Source organism: Monopterus albus, unplaced genomic scaffold, assembly GCF_001952655.1.
Source record: "Monopterus albus unplaced genomic scaffold, M_albus_1.0 scaffold447.1, whole genome shotgun sequence".
NCBI lineage: Eukaryota > Metazoa > Chordata > Actinopteri > Synbranchiformes > Synbranchidae > Monopterus > Monopterus albus.
In genome coordinates this window covers 132,701-150,119 of record NW_018128327.1, presented here as the reverse complement: position 1 = coordinate 150,119, position 17,419 = coordinate 132,701, and the positions used below count along the sequence as shown (strand labels likewise).

At 39.7% G+C, this 17,419-nt stretch overlaps 1 protein-coding gene across 2 annotated transcripts in view; it reads left to right on the top strand.

Annotated features, from left to right (window-relative positions):
• Positions 1–17,419, top strand: part of LOC109952266 (anoctamin-1-like) — a 58,086-nt gene that overhangs the window by 27,245 nt on the left and 13,422 nt on the right. Inside the window, exons 14-23 of one of the 2 annotated variants that reach the window (XM_020587253.1) lie at positions 2,917–2,991; positions 5,503–5,571; positions 5,676–5,877; positions 6,265–6,376; positions 6,484–6,541; positions 7,460–7,560; positions 7,900–8,042; positions 8,892–9,044; positions 9,216–9,268; positions 15,858–16,042. In XM_020587253.1, the coding sequence (XP_020442909.1) occupies positions 2,917–2,991; positions 5,503–5,571; positions 5,676–5,877; positions 6,265–6,376; positions 6,484–6,541; positions 7,460–7,560; positions 7,900–8,042; positions 8,892–9,044; positions 9,216–9,268; positions 15,858–16,042 (1,151 nt within the window). The remainder of the gene's footprint in view (positions 1–2,916; positions 2,992–5,502; positions 5,572–5,675; positions 5,878–6,264; positions 6,377–6,483; positions 6,542–7,459; positions 7,561–7,899; positions 8,043–8,891; positions 9,045–9,215; positions 9,269–15,857; positions 16,043–17,419) is intronic. The other variant, XM_020587254.1, reaches the window with a different exon arrangement.

The following is a 17,419-nucleotide window of genomic DNA, read 5'->3' as shown; positions in this document are numbered from 1 at the left end:
GATCACTCAGGTCCTCAAACCCCTCCACCACAATAAGGTGGTGGTTCAAGGAGGGGTATAATAATAATAATAATAATAACAATTATTATTATCTGTTGGGTTTTCCTTTATAATTATTATTATAGAGGAAAACCCAACAAATTCCCCTTGAACAAGCACTTGACAACAGAGGAAACCTCCGACAGACCCTGGATTTTGGTGGGTGGCCTTTTGCCTCTACTGGTTGGGGTGGATGGATAGAGGAGAGAGAAAAGAAAAGAAAAGCATCAGGACACAACAAACAATCAAACACTGGTCAGGTTGATGTGGCTGGTGACTGCTCATCAGAAACGTGGAGCTCCAGAGCAACCTGCAGAAAGGTACAGGGAGAGAGAGAGGACACACAGTTAGTGACATGTAATGGAGGCATATAAATGCATGTAGAGAGGAGAGAAGAGGAGAGCTCAGAGCATCATGGGGCCCCCCAGTGGTCTAGGCCTATAGCAGCATAACTAAGGGAAGGCTCAGGGTCACTGTAACTCTAAGCTTTATCAAAAAGGAAAGTCTTAAGTCTAATCTCAAAGGTAGAGAGGGTGTCTGCCTCCCGAACTGAGACTGGAAGCTGGTTCCACAGGAGAGGAGCTCCTCTAAGCAGCCTAGTGAGGATCTAAAGACATGGTATTGTAATTGTTTCCTGTAAAGCAGGAGAGGCTATAAAAAGATATCAAAGATTTAGCTGACACAGGAGCGATATTCCATTGTGCAACAATGAGTCACAAACAGCATCTACACGAAAGAGTCATCACAAGTAAATCTACAATTAGATTCAACAAGTGCTGTGGACAGATCACATTTCACTTGGGCTGTATGAGCATAATAAAATATATCTTTGGAGAAAAAGGAGCAGCACTTGATTAAAACAAAAGTTTGCCAAGCAGAGGTGAAAATATGCTACTTTGGGGTTTTTTGGCAGCACACTGCAAAGGAAACCTTATGGAAATAGAGGGGAACAAAGGATTGCACTCAATGTCAACAAATTCTGGATGTAAATACCATGCAGTTAGTCAAGAAATGTAAAAGAAGCTGGCTTCTACGGCAGGACAATTATTCACAGCAGACCAAAATCAACCAATAGCTAGTTTCAGAGAGACGAGTTGAAGCTTTTGGAATGACCACTCTGTCCCTTTACTTGAACATATGAAAATCTGTGGGAATATCTGCAGGAAGAGTGAGTCAAAACTCCTGTATGAAGAACAGAGAGACTCTTAATTGGCTGCAAAATGTTTTTGCGAGCTGTGATATCTGCCCAAAGAGGGTTAGTGAGTATAGATTTAGTTCACCCTTGTCACAATTACTACTTACTATTCGTAGGTTTGTGAAATAAAAACAGTGCTTTAACATTTGTTTGCTGCAGGAGTTGCATTTCCTTCTTTTTTCTTCAAAAATCAACAAAATAGGTCATTAGCTCAGGGTGCCATGCCTACAAGGAATCCCTGTGGGCTCAACAGAGTGAAAAAAGAGAAAAGGAAAAGAAAAAATGGTTTTTACCTATTATATGAAATTCTGCAAACACAGTAATCATACACAAATAAAGCATGCGTGATATTTGTAATAATTTACAAATAAAATTTTTTCAGGGTAAGACTATGAGGCAGAGTCCTGCAAGGGTCCGATTTTGAAAAACTGCACCCATAAAGCTTCATATCAGACCTAGCCCTTTACCCGGAGTTCCCATTCCCAGGTTCCATAAACTGTGGCTGTCAAACTTTACAGTAAAATATAATATTCTCACCTTTCACCTCAAGCTTTTTTCCATTTCTCCACTTCTTCTGAGTGCTCATTTCATTGTCTTTCTTTTAAAATGTGTTTTATATTAAACGTGCCCAGTGGTTCAGGTGGTGGGTATGGCTCTACTGTTGTACTTATTGATGGGTATATTTGTGTCTACGTGCTCGGCAGCCAAGAAGCTGTCAATGAAAACAGCTCCCACCTGTTATGGGTAGGAAGAGTTAATGGGGTATGAGGGTGTGGGGATGTGAGGGGTTAAAGAGTTGCTCCATAGGGCAATGTGCAGGTGTGTCTATCAGTAGTGTGTGTATTAGCATTAACAGCAGCTTCAGTAAGTAGGCTTGACTGTGTATGAGCAAACTATAAACATGGCCTCTTTATACACAGTTTCTACAGACAATGTCCTGAAGTCATCTTGTCAGTGACTTTGTTAAAACACAATATTTAGGGAAAACCCTGTCATCTAACTCAAGTAAAGCAGAAAAAGACATTTATGAGCAAACACAGTCGAAACACTCCCTATATCCTGCCTGTCCAACTTACTATAGCTGGGTCTTGGTAAGATGTGAGACAGTCTGGAAACACTGACCCCCTCTCTCTGGTTGCACATCTGCACTTATGTTAAAGCAAACTCTGAACACCTCCTATGACAAATGCAGAGGTGCACACACAAAGACCTCTCCAACCACTCATGCACAGCTATGACCCACTGATATCCACAGGATATCACACATGACCAAACAAAACATCAGTGCTGTTTTGTAAATGGCTGATTAAATGTATTAGTACATAGTACTTTTCATACCATTGCAGATAAGTACCTATATCCACCGCACAAAGATTTCTGAAGCAGCCCTTAAATCAAAAAAAAAAAAAAAAAGTTTTCAAAATATTCACAGAAGTAGAAGTGCACACAGCCCCTCTCTGTGTGGACACTCACCTATCAATCCTGCTGCTGCTCTTAATAAAGTCAAACCAAAGGAGCATTCACATTGTCAGTGCCATGTGATTAGAGTATTTTATGTAAATGTCTTATTTTAATAGTTTCTCCAAGTGTACATATCCATGTGGTAATTCCACTACTCCTCTACTGTATGATTCACTAGCATCTATTTTCTGTCCTCTTTTCTCTTCTTGTCACTATTACAGGACCACCACAGGGCCGAGTATGAATTTAGAGTCATGCAGAAGTTTATGAAAAAAGATAAAAAATCACAACACAAGGTAATTATCTAGTTCTGCGGATTGTAATTGCATTCACATTTTCTAAGCATTTTTACAGCCTTTCAGTTATATTTTTACCTTTTACATTATTTCACCATGTGCTTCAACCTTTTATTTTGTGTACAAGGAGTCTCACCCTGTCTCATGACTGTATGTTTGCTCCTGTGTCAGTGTGTTTACATGCCTGTATACAGTGTATATATGCACACATACAGTACACTGCAGACAAATAGTTTGACTCTGCAAAACATTTATTTCATATCTCCTTAAATAACTTGTATGTACATTTATACAGTCCTTGCCAAAAATATTGACACCTCTGCATTTCTGTCAGATGATAATAATAATAAAATTTATTTATAAAGCACTTTCCAACTCAAGGAGCACAAAGTGCTACATCAATGAAAAAGATAACAGTTCAAAACAATCAGAGTCTAATAAATAAGCATAAAACAAACACAAGCACTCATAGGCATATAGCGCAATTTCTATCCAGTCGATACCTCCAAAGGAGACTAGAAAATAATGGCCTTACGAGACTAATAAAACAGGTTAAACATTAAAAGTTTGTTTAAAAAGATACGTTTTTAGAGCTGACTTGAAAGGTACCAGCTCAGTTATAGAGCGTACATCTAAGGGCAAGGAGTTCCACAATCTAGGGCCATACACGGCAAAAGCGCAACCTCCCCATTTCTTATAATGTGAAGAAGGGACAACAAGGGCAAGGTGACCTGACGACCGTAGAGTTCTACGAGGGACATATCTGGACAGGAGGTCCAATAAGTACACATAGAGCAAGATCTTGAACTCCACTCTCCATTTTACGGGTAGCCAATGGAGAGACACCAAGACTGAAGTAATATGGGCATGCCGACGAGTGTTTGTGAGCAAACGGGCAGCCGAATTTTGGACCAGCTGAAGCCTAGACAAAGATGACTGGGACAAGCTGGCATAAAGGGCGTTACAATAATCAAGCTGGGAGGTCGCAAAGGCATGAATGGCTTTCTCTAAATCAGTACGAGACAGGAATGGTTTTACCTTAGCTAGCAATCTTAACTGGTAGAGTTAAAATAAGATAATGCAGAAAATAATTGCAGTCACATATTCTTTGGTATTCTCATGTTTATTTCTTTTGTTTGCATTGGAGCAACACAAAAAAGCAGAAAAAAGCCAAATCTGATCCATTCAACACAGAATTGCAAAGATGGACTGGACATAATTACTGACACACTTAGCTTAATATTTGGTAGTACACCCTTTGGACAAAATAAGTGAAATCAGTCTCTTCCTGTAACCATCAGAGAGTTTCTTCCACCTCTCTACTGGAGTTTTCTGAAGTCTGGTTTGGGTCATTGTCCTGCTGTAAGACCCATGACCTTTGACACTGGGCCCTACATTGCATCAAATCATCAGTGAACCTCCACCATATTTGACTATGTTCTTTTCTTTGAAGGCCTCATTTCATTTTCTGAAAACAGTAGAATTATGTGCTCGAACAAAAAGCTAATTGAGGTTCTTTATCCACCATTCAAACAATCCATTACAATCTGTCATCTATTTGTCTCTTTCGTCCACGTCCAGGGAGATCAGCTACAGCACCATGGGCTGTAAACTTCTTGACAGTGTTGTGCACAGTGGGCACAGGAACAGCCAGATCTCTGGAGATGGACTTGGAGCCTTGAGACTGTCCAAGCTTTTCCACTATTGTGGTTCTCACATCCTCAGACAATTTGTTCTTCTTTCTTCTCTTTATGCTCAGTGTGGTCCACATGTCACAAAGGTTGAGTCAACTTTTGATTTATATATTGCCAACATGTGTTGGTTGCTACAGGTGAGTTTCATTACAAATTAAAGGAGCAGGTGTCAATAAATCTGTCCAGTCCATTTTTGGAGTTCTGTGTGGAATTTATCAGAGCTGGCTTTTTTTTCTCTGCTTTTTGTGTTATTCCATTGCAAACAAAATAAATAAACATGAGAATAACAAATAATTTGTGATTGCAACAATTTTCTGGGAGAACTGATGCATTATCTGACAGAAATGCAAGGTTGACAATATTTTTGGCCATGACTGAAATTTTTTTTTCTTGAAAATTGATTAACAAGTACCTATGATGGATTTTCAAAATAAATAATACAAATATAATAATAGATTATAAACTACATATAATGTGCTACTCTGAACAAACTGCTGTGAAACATTTTAAAACTTCATCTGAGATTCTGACACAGTGTGCTTTTTCCACTCTGTTTGGCCACGGCTCTTTTTGCATTAAATACAATAGTCACAGCAGTCCTCTAACACGGACAATGATATTGTATTTGTATTTATATTTTAATCACTTAAAAAGAGAGACACTGCACTTCAGCTGACATCCTGCAGCTCACCTGAAGCATCTCTAGGCTGGTTAAGCTGATGCTGGATGACTTGTTAAACTGCACATTTACCTGAGCATTTACAGTACACTGAATGTGCATGTTGCAGTTGTAGTCAATATGTTTTATTTATTTTAGATGGAAAAGCTCAGTTGTCGAGACCGTTTCCCTGCCTACATGACTAACATTGTTATGATTCTGTTAATGGTAAGAAGAACCTCTCTGCATAAACACATCATCACTGATGATTTACAGAAATATTGTGGAATCATTATTTCATTTCCCTCACAGTCTACCTATTCTGTTGTCAGATTGGTGTTACATTTGCCATTGTGTTTGGTGTGATGCTTTACCGGATCTCCACCAATGCCGCGCTTTATATGAGCTCCAATCCAGTCACACGGAACAATGCACAGCTGACGGTCAAAACCACTGCAGCCATCATTAACCTGGTGGTCATCCTCATACTGGACGAGGTGTACGGAGCTGTGGCACGATGGCTCACTGTGTTAGGTATGTCGGGTTAGGAATAAAACTGCCCCAAGCAGGTAATTAGGTCAATAGGTCACATGTTTGATAATAGTGGATAATGGGATGTTTTAACAAAGTAGGATTAGTGGGTCACTCTGGTACATTTTTATTCAGTGTCTGGACACCTTTTATCTTGTCTTTTTTTGCACCTGATAAAGTATTGGTACATATTTGGATTTATTTAATTGTTTCTACGACTGGGTGAATAAAACATAATTTCTAGACCCGGCAGAGATAACCAAGCAGTATGTTGCTTTGAAAGCATGTGGCTGGATTGTGGAGTGTTTGTTCTCAGAAGTAATTACTCTATATCCTGATTTGCATTGCAAAGAAAATTAAAACCAGGTAAAATGATCTGTTTACTTTTAGAGGTTCCTAAAACAGACAAGAGTTTTGAGGAACGACTCATCTTCAAAACCTTCATTCTCAAGTTTTTCAATGCTTTCACCCCCATCATCTACATTGCATTCTTCAGGGGAAGGTAAGTGCCCTTTCAAAGTATAAGTTTGTCCTCATAATTTCAGTAATATTGAAAATGTTAAATAAGTGTTGTTAAATAAGAACATTTTCATTCATTTTTCCCTCTAGACTGGTGGGCAGACCAGGCAGCTACCTGTATGTGTTTGATTTCTACAGAATGGAAGAGGTAAAGTCTACAGCTTTAAAAATTTCCATCAAAACAAATCTGTTGCACTCCACTTTGCTGACTCTTGCAATGTTCATTCCCACCTGGGTAAACATCTTTTTGACAAGTAAAATACATTAAAAACCTAAAGCTTTCATATATTAAAGATCTTGGAAATGTTGCATAAAACACACACAATGCTGCCAAAAATATGAATGAGGAGTTTTTTTTGGTAAATGCTCTGGGTAAAAATTCCTCTGGCTGGGTGGAGTTCTGCATGGAATTTGGACCTGTAAAAAAATCAAAGAATCCTATTCTCCAATTTGTTATTAAGGACTCTAATTAACTTAATTTGTCAGTATAAACTCTGACGGCATGTTAGTTTTGCCCCTTTTACTTTAGGGGCACAAAAAATGAGAAATGGTAATAATAATCTAGTAGTACCTAACACCTGTCCAGGGTGGTCACCACCTCTCGCCCAGTGTCAGCTGGGATTGCTCCACCCCCACCCCCCCCACCCCTACTATGTAGGAATTACATAGTAACTGCTCTGTATAATTCACCATTTTATTTGAGGGGGTACAGAAAGTGTAACCAATGGTTAAGTAATTAATAATGAATGAGTTATGAGTTTTTCAGAATCAACTTATGATGCAAGTTGCTGCTGTCCTGTTCATATATGGGTTAATGAAAAATGCTTTTTCCTGCAACGGCATGGAACTGCTGCTACAACACACACATTGTTGTTAAGTTTTGTATGTTCACAGAATTGTGCAAAAAGTGCTAGGTTTTGGTTCTTGTAGCACACACTGCCAGCACATCATCAACAGGTGTCATTAATATTCACACTGTTCAAGTCCTTTGAACCCCTACTTATCCAGCATGTTGTCATTTGGCTTTAGAGCTACTTCTTGAATTTAATGTTGGACTCTTCAACAGTGTGCCCATGGAGGCTGTCTGATGGAGCTCTGTATCCAGCTGAGTATCACCATGTTGGGAAAGCAGCTCATTCAGAACAACCTTTTTGAGATCGGAATACCGTAAGTATGCCTCACATTAAATTGACTGTCATTACACATCACATTACCAACCACACAGCTATGACAAGAAATAATCGTTCTCAAATTACTGTTCCTATTTTTTTTTTAAGTTTTGAACTTCAGGCTTCAGTACAAAAAAAGCTTTACTGTATACCCATGACCGTCTAACCTCTGAAAATTAAATTAATCCAAAATGTACAGTACCTGTGCAGCATGAGCATGGCAGCATGGCTAATTATCACTACCTGACACAGAGAAAATGTGTGCATGCCTGTGTGTTCACACTTCTTGTATATGTACGTGTCTGTATGTGTGTTTGTGTATGTGCATGTTCCTCAGCAAGCTGAAGAAGCTCATTCGTTACATTCGGTCAAAGCAAGGTGCTTTTCAAGAAGATGAGAGACAGAAGAAGCTGCAGAGATATGAGACCGACCACTTTCTGGAACCGTTTGTTGGATTAACGCCTGAGTATATGGAAATGAGTCAGTATCCCACACATGATATCCCTACACACACTCTCTCTGTCTTTCTAATAATAATAACAATGTCATATATTAATAGTGTCATAAGAACAAATATAAAGTCATAGAATGTCACAGAAATATGATAGGTATAGATGCTTCAAAGACAATTGTTTATAAATATTTGACTTATTTTCACCAACAATAAAATATTATGTGCGTGACTGATAAACTTAATCTATTTAATATCAGTAAATCTAATTTCATTTAACAGCATAAGGTCTATTCACTTTCACTTGGGTAGTGGATATACTGATATGCAGACCCAAGACCTGCGGCAGTAAAACTGGACCTGACCCAACCCGATTGGACTGAGCACAGTTTGAAGACCTCTACTCTGAATCTTGACACTGAAGGACAAGTCATGTACACTCCAATTCATGCCCTCAAAAGAAATCTAACTGACACTGCACTTAGTTTGGATAGCTATCTGATTGTCTGAAAACACTCATGTTAAACACCTCATTCAAAAACTAATCAAATCCTGCTTCTGTTCTAAATAAAAAACAGTTCATTATCTCCATCTTATCACATTTAAGCATGAATTACATTTGCATGAAATGCAAACATCCTCACTACACATCATGTTTTTATAAACCCTAGCTTCTGTTCTTCTTTTGGCCCCATGACTAGTTTCCAGTACAATGTATTACTTAGTAAGGTACGTTGTAATACACTGTTAATATACTGTATAGGGCTTTAGAAACTAAAGTATCTTTAAGCTTTCCTGGTTTGATTTGCCAGATATGAAGGCTGGCAGTTAGTAGTTATGACTGGCTGATATCTTCTTCTGTCTTCCTCTGTGTCCAGTCATCCAGTTTGGTTTTGTTACATTGTTCGTGGCATCCTTCCCCCTGGCTCCGCTCTTTGCTCTGCTCAACAACATCATTGAAATACGACTTGATGCCAAGAAATTTGTGACTGAGTTGAGAAGACCAGTGGCAGCAAGAGCCAAAGACATTGGTGGGTTGTACTAAACATACTGCAACTTTTTTTAAAAGACAAAAGTACAAAGAAATACAGTGAGATCTGGGTTATATGTTACTGCTATAAATATATTCCTTACAACCAACAAATTACAACAAAGCAGCCTCTTCTCTAAAATCCAGTAGCTGATACTTACTGTGTCTACAGGTATATGGTACAACATTCTCAGAGGGGTAGCAAAAGTGGCCGTCATCATTAATGTAAGTAACGTCATAAATATATAACATTTGTTTATGCACATGCATGTAGCCTACTGTAGGTATATATTCTGACTTGTTTTGAGTCTGAACTCCATGACCTTTGATTTGAAATTATGCAGAGGCAGGCAGAATTTCATATTTAACTACTTTAACTGTCTACTCAAGGAAAGGTAACACATTTTGTGAAGTTGAAAGTTGTGCATCTGTTCTCATGTAATATGTATTTTAAATCATTCCTGTTTGAAAAATAAAAAAGGAGAGATACCCTCAGTACTTGATTTACCACTGCGGACTGGCCACTGTGGGAGAATGAATGTCCTATTTAAAGTAAGGAGAAAGCAGGTTTAACATTTGCAGCATTTATTCATCGATTTGAGAGGTTGTCAGCATTAAAAACACATTTGAGGAAAGAGAGGGTGTTTGTAGATCACACCTCTCTTTATGGGATGCCAGAGGAGAATGTGAGGGACTTTACAGGCTTTCAGGTCACACCATTCTTTAGTTACTGAATGAAATGAAAGATGATTTTGCTGGCAGAAAACTACATGATTGCAGTTCAGAAATATTTTTGTTGGTTTTCTCAGCCAATATTAAAGTTAAATAGCAGGAAACTTATAATTTCTTCTAGGCTCTAGCTCAGTCCACACATGTACAATACCTGTATACTGTAGGTACGTTATATGTGGAAATGCATTCAAATTAACACTGCTACAGCTGTGCTCATTTTCATCATTAGTGTTGATCAATACACCACTAAACTGCAATATTTTGGTGATGCAATATTTTGTGCACTTGATGGTAATGCGACAGTTTTAGTAAATATTCCCTGAGAGTCTACAGCTATGCTAGTGACCGAGAGGCTGTACATTATCATGCGTTTTTATAAATGCTACAGTAACATCAGTATGTTAACATTAACATATTCACTGTGACAATGTTTACATAATGATTTTAAGCACTTGTAAGTGTTATCATCTTCAACATCATAGTTTGACATGTTAGCATTCTAACATTTGCACTAAACACAATACAATTCAGATATTTGGTTATAAACTATTGCACCATGAATGTACAAAGCAATTGTAGGCTAATAATATTTCAATAATGCTACTTAAGTAGATGTTTAATCAGAATCAGAATCAGCTTTATTGGCCAGGTGTGACGGACACACAAGGAATTTGAATCTGGTACATTGGCTCTCAATGTGCAAACAGTAAACCAGCATAAGGCTGTGTAATATAACAAAATAGCAGTATTAACATCAACAAATAGTGCAAACAATGCGGAAAAAGCAGTATAAACAGACAGTAAACAATGCAGACAGCAAAGGAATATTCACTGAAATGAGATAAATAGGGATAAAACAGAGTATTTACAGTGCCTTGCGAAAGTATTCGGCCCCCTTGAACTTTGCGACCTTTTGCCACATTTCAGGCTTCAAACATAAAGATATAAAACTGTAATTTTTTGTGAAGAATCAACAACAAGTGGGACACAATCATGAAGTGGAACGAAATTTATTGGATATGTCAAACTTTTTTAACAAATAAAAAACTGAAAAATTGGGCATGCAAAATTATTCAGCCCCCTTAAGTTAATACTTTGTAGCGCCACCTTTTGCTGCGATTACAGCTGTAAGTCACTTGGGGTATGTCTCTATCAGTTTTGCACATCGAGAGACGGAAATTTTTGCCCATTCCTCCTTGCAAAACAGCTCGAGCTCAGTGAGGTTGGATAGAGAGCGTTTGTGAACAGCAGTTTTCAGTTCTTTCCACAGATTCTCAATTGGATTCAGGTCTGGACTTTGACTTGGCCATTCTAACACCTGGATATGTTTATTTGTGAACCATTCCATTGTAGATTTTGCTTTATGTTTTGGATCATTGTCTTGTTGGAAGACAAATCTCCGTCCCAGTCTCAGGTCTTTTGCAGACTCCATCAGGTTTCCTTCCAGAATGGTCCTGTATTTGGCTCCATCCATCTTCCCATCAATTTGAACCATCTTCCCTGTCCTTGCCACAAGTCACCTGGGAGACACACCAAACATGTGGAAGAAGGTGCTCTGGTCAGATGAAACCAAAATCGAACTTTTTGGCAACACTGCAAAACGTTATGTTTGGCGTAAAAGCAACACAGCTCATCACCCTGAACACACCATCCCCACTGTCAAACATGGTGGTGGCAGCATCATTGTTTGGGCCTGCTTTTCTTCAGCAGGGACAGGGAAGATGGTTAAAATTGATGGGGAGATGGATGGAGCCAAATACAGGACCATTCTGGAAGGAAACCTGATGGAGTCTGCAAAAGACCTGAGACTGGGGCGGAGATTTGTCTTCCAACAAGACACTGATCCAAAACATAAAGCAAAATCTACAATGGAATGGTTCAAAACTAAACATATCCAGGTGTTAGAATGGCCAAGTCAAAGTCCAGACCTGAATCCAATCGAGAGTCTGTGGAAAGAACTGAAAACTGCTGTTCACAAACGCTCTCCATCCAACCTCACTGAGCTCGAGCTGTTTTGCAAGGCGGAATGGGCAAAAATTTCAGTCTCTCGATGTGCAAAACTGATAGAGACATACCCCAAGCGACTTACAGCTGTAATCGCAGCAAAAGGTGGTGCTACAAAGTATTAACTTAAGGGGGCTGAATAATTTTGCACGCCCAATTTTTCAGTTTTTCATTTGTTAAAAAAGTTTGAAATAAATTTATAAATATATCCAATAAATAAATAAATCCAATAAATTTCGTTCCACTTCATGATTGTGTCCCACTTGTTGTTGATTCTTCACAAAAAATTACAGTTTTATATCTTTATGTTTGAAGCCTGAAATGTGGCAAAAGGTCGCAAAGTTCAAGGGGACGAATACTTTCGCAAGACACTGTAAAACTAGAGACCTGTACAAGTCTGTATAATAAAAAAAAGTTAGAAAAGTTTAGTTAAGTTTAAAAAACTTCAGTACTTCTGTGTAGACAGTCAAACTGAATTTGAGGAGAACTTAAGCGGCAGAGGTTCAACAAAATATTGGAAGCAGGAAACGATTGGAAATAACTTTAGATGTCACATCATTTCAGCTCTCCTGGGGTCAGTGTCACCGCGTTGTGTTGGGGTGCTTTATAAACTCATGAATGTCACACAGTATGTTTGTCTTTAGTCTTGTGTCCAAGCGTTTATTGCACTAGATCCAGTTTAGATAAAGTCAGGAAGATCACGTTTTTGGAGTGTACTGAATGTGAATCTGTTCCTTGGTTTAGAATCAGAATCAGCTTTATTTGGCCAGGTGTGATGGACACACGAGGAATTTGACTCTGGTACATCGGCTCTCAATGTGCAAACAGTAAACCAGCATAAGGCTGTGTAATATAACAAAATAGCAGTATTAACAGCAACATTGACAGCAACAAACAGTGCAAACAATGCAGTATAAACAGACAGTAAACAATGCAGACAACAAAGGAATGTTCGTTGAAATGAGATAGAGATAAAAAATTAAGTACCTAAAACTAGAGACCTGTACGAGTCTGTATAATCTGTACAATGTATATATACACACACAGGTATTGCACTGAGGGTTATTGTCCAATCATACTGTTGTTGGTTAAGTGTTCATCAGAGTGATGGCCTGGGGGAAGAAACTGTCCCTGTGCCTGGTTGTCTTGGTGCACAGTGACCTGTAACGCCGTCCAGAAAGGAGGAGTTCAAACAGATTGTGTCCAGGGTGTGAGGGGTCTGCAGTGATCCTCTCCGCCCTCCTTTTGACCTGTCCAGTGTACAGGTCCTCCATGGAGGGCAGGCTCACACCAGTGACCTTTGGACCGCAAGCACCTGCAGAGAGTGGTAAAGACTGTGGAGAAAATCACCAGGACTCCACTGCCCTCTCTGCAGAGCATTTACCACGGCAGGGTGCATAGGAAAGCTGCCTCCATCCTCAAAGATCCAACCCACCCACGGCACGGACTGTTCGGCCCCCTACCCTCTGGCCGGAGGTTCAGAAGTGTGAAATGTAGGACCTCTAGACTGAAAAACTCTTTCTTTCCCTCTGCCATCAGACTCCTAAACAGCTGAGGAGTTTATTTACCAGGAAATACGTGATGTACTGTTTACATTCTGTTTGCACATGTATAATTGCACAATGACTGTTGACTGCTGCACATGCTGCTCCCATGTACCATACATTGTTATTTTTTTATTATATTGCTGCATTTGCTACTTAAAGTGCCTTAAATTTTGTGTTATCTACTTTATATTTCAGTTGTATTTTGTGGGCATTCATGTGGACAGCAAAGTAAGAATTTCATTGTACTGGGAAACACGTTTCTGAACTGTGCATATGAACCTCATTGAACTTGAGGTGGGGGCAGGCACAGTGAGCTGGGTTATATTGGAGTAGAGGATGTCCGGGATGATGGTGTTGAATACTGAGCTGAAGTCCACAAAGAGGGCCCATGCATAGGTCCCTGGGGAGTCTAGGTGTTGCAGGATGTAATGCAGTGCCATGTTTACTGCATCGTCCACTGACCTGTTTGCCGAGTAGGCGAACTGCAGGGGGTCTACGATGTCCTTCAGGTGGGCCAACACCAGTCTTTCAAAGGACTTCATAACTGCAGATGTCAGGGCGACAGGCCTGTAGTCGTTCAGTCCACTAATGGAGGTTTTCTTGGGGACTGGAATTATGGTGGAGCATTTGAAGCAGGAGGGGACTTCACACAGCTCCAGTGACCTGTTGGCAAAGCTGCTTCAGTCTTGCTGTAAACCAGGGCTTGTTATTGTATATGCAGAAGGTCTTTTTGGGCACACACACATCCTCACAGAAGCTGATATAAGATGTCACAGTGTCAGTGAGTTTGTCCAGGTCTGTAGCTGCAGTCTCAAATACACTCCAGTCTGTGCAGTCAAAGCAGGCCTGTAGCTCTGACTTAGCCTCCTCAGTCCAGCTCTTCACTGTTTTGACTACAGGCTTTGCAGTTTTAAGTTTCTGCACAGTGATCAGAGAGTCCGAGGGCTGTGGGGGACAGAGCGATAGGTATCTTTTATTGTTGTGTAGCAGTGGTCCACTGTGATTTTCTCTCTGGTGGGACAGGTAATGTGCGGTCTGTATTTGGGCAGTTCGTGGGTGAGATTTACTCTGTTAAAGTCCCCTAGAACAATGAGTGGAGAGTCACGATGTTCTAGCTCCAGGCTACTTATCAGTTCTGCTAGGCCCCGTCATGCTAGCGTTAGCCTGCGGTGTTATGTACACTCCCATTAGCATGAAACTGTTGAATTCACGGGGAGAGTAAAAGGGTTCGCAATTGATAACAAGAGTCTCTAGGTCTGCGGTACATGTCCTCTGTAGCACTGTGACATCTGTGCACCAACCTTCATTTATGTAGAAGCAGATTCCACCTCCTCTCGTTTTCCCGGACAGCTCTTTTACACGATCCCCTTTGTACACAGGGAAGCCCGGTACTTGAATCACGCTGTCCACGATGGAGTCGCTGAGCCAGGTCTCCGTGAACCACAACGCAGCAGAGTGTGCAAAGTCAGACTTAGTCCTGTTGACAAGAAGAATTTCATCCATTTTGTTGACCAGGGAGCGGAGATTAGCCAGGTGAATAGATGGGAGTGAGGTCCGTGTTCCTTTCTGTCGTAACCGCACCAAGGCGCTAGCCCATTTTCCACGTCACTGACATTTTTTGCTTTGCTCAACCTTAACTGGTTCTCTGGTTAAATTCAGCTTGAATCTTACATATATGTCCTTATGTTTATTAGTTGTGATTTACTCCTAATGCAAACAACATTTCCTGCTACGCCTCTGGACACTGTTGACATAGGGCTTCCTTTTGGCACAGTAAAGTTGTAGGCGGCATTTATGGATGTAACTATGTATTGTAGTGCCTGACACATGTGTCCCAAAGTCATCCTGAGCCCATGTGGTTATATTGCTTATAGAAGAGTGACGATTCTAGATGCGGTGCCCTCTGAGGGATCTGAGCACGATCATCCAGCTTAGGCTTGTGCCCTTTACACACACTGAAATCCCTCCAGATTCCTTGAATCTCTTAATTATGTTATTCACTGTAGAGGATGACATATCCAAATCCCTTCCTATTTTTCTTTGAGGATCATTGTTTTTAAACAGTTCAAAAATTTTCTCACACATATGTTGGCAAACTGTAACATACTTAGCCAATAAAGGTGATTACCCTTATCCTACTATTCCTGAAATGTAGCCATCCCATCTTTTTTGGAATGTGTTGCAGCATCAGGATTGAAGTGAGTGTTTATTTTGAATAAAGAATAAAATTTGATGAGGTATCACATCAAATAATGTGCTGCTGTATTGTTTTCAATGTAGTACAGGACACAGATGATTTACACATCACTATTTTTAGTTTTAATTTTGATTTTACATATTGTTCCATCTTTTTCTGATTTGGGGTTGTACAGTCCAGTTCACTTCAAATTGACACTGTATGCTATTACATTCCAACCTGTCTTGTTTACACATGTAATATGAAGTATTTATTAACATTAGTCTAACTCCCATTTTTGTCCCTAACCTCTGAACCCCCATCCCATCGTCACCTCCCCAACCAACGCTCCCAGGCATTTGTCATCTCCTTCACCTCAGACTTCATCCCTCGGATGGTCTACCAGTACATGTACAGCCCTGATGGCTCCATGCATGGATTTGTCAACCATACACTGTCCTATTTTAATGTCAGCCACTTCCAGGATGGCAAAGAAACCATGGATCCAGAATACCTTGGCTACCATGTTGAGATTTGCAGGTGGGAAATTAATTTACACATCACTGTATCAGTGTCATTCACAGTGCATTACCTGGTATTATTAATCAAGTGACACCACTGTCAATGTCTGTCCATCAGCATGTCTTGCTATGAAGTCCAGTTTCTATTGTTTGGCCAAAGTGCATTCATTGCTGACAGTTGAGGCCTACGTGTTGGCAAGTGTCACACTGCTGTGCTGCCAAACCAGACGATTTAATAAATTAGAAATAGATTTTTTTTTTTTTTTTTTTTTTTTTCAATTCAAAGCATTTTGCTGTTCAGACAGATTTCACAAAGGACAATAATGTTCTTTGCATCTTTGACAGAAATAAAGTCAATGTAATGACGGTATGCCTCTCACCTCACCCCTGCTCACCCCTGACTTTCCTTTAGCTCACCTACTCTCCAATCTGTCCATTCATATCTTACATCTAACTAAACATAACATACAGTACATGTACTGTATATGTCATCCGGTCCTGTAGTTTTAGGGCTGAGATGGATTCCCAGCACCTAAGAAGACTGTAATGATAAGTAAAATAGTAGATTTAGGAGGTAACTACCTCAGTATATAGCAAAGGGTCTGAATACTTATGACCATGTGATATTTCAGTTTTTCTTTTTTAATAAATCTCCAAAAATGTCAAAAATTCTGTGTTATTCTGTCAATATGGGGTGCTGTGTGTACATTAATGAGGAAAAAAATGAACTTAAATGATTTTAGCATATGGCTGCAATATAACAGTGAAAAATTTAAGGGAGTCTGAATACTTTCCGTACCCACTGTAGACTAGAAGCAAAGAGAAGTCTAAGTCAAAGTCAAAGTGTTTATTGCCATATGCACAGTTAGGAAACGTATTTCCCTGTACAATGAAATTCTTACTTTGCCGTCCACATGAATGCCACATAATACAGATGAAATATAAAGTAGATAAATAAGTAACACAAAATCTAAGGCACTTTAAGCAGCCAACGCAGAGATATAACAAAAATATATAAGAATATAATAAGAGAATGTATGGGAGCTGTATGTGCAGCAGTCAACAGTGAATGTGCAATTATGCATGTACACACTGAGAATGTAAACAGTACAGGTAATCAGTACATGATGTATTTCCTGGTAATAAACTCCTGTCAGCTGTTTTGGAGTTTGATGGCAGAGGGAAAGAAAAAGTTTTTCAGTCTAGAGGTCCTGCATTTCACACTTCTGAACCTCTGGCCAAAGGGTAGGGAGTTGACAGTCCATGCTGGGGGTGGGTGGGGTCCTTGAGGATGGAGGCAGCTTTCCTACACACCCTGTGGTGGTAAATGCTCTGCAGAGAGGGCAGTGGAGTCCTGGTGATCTTCTCCGCAGTCTTTACCACTCTCTGCAGGCAC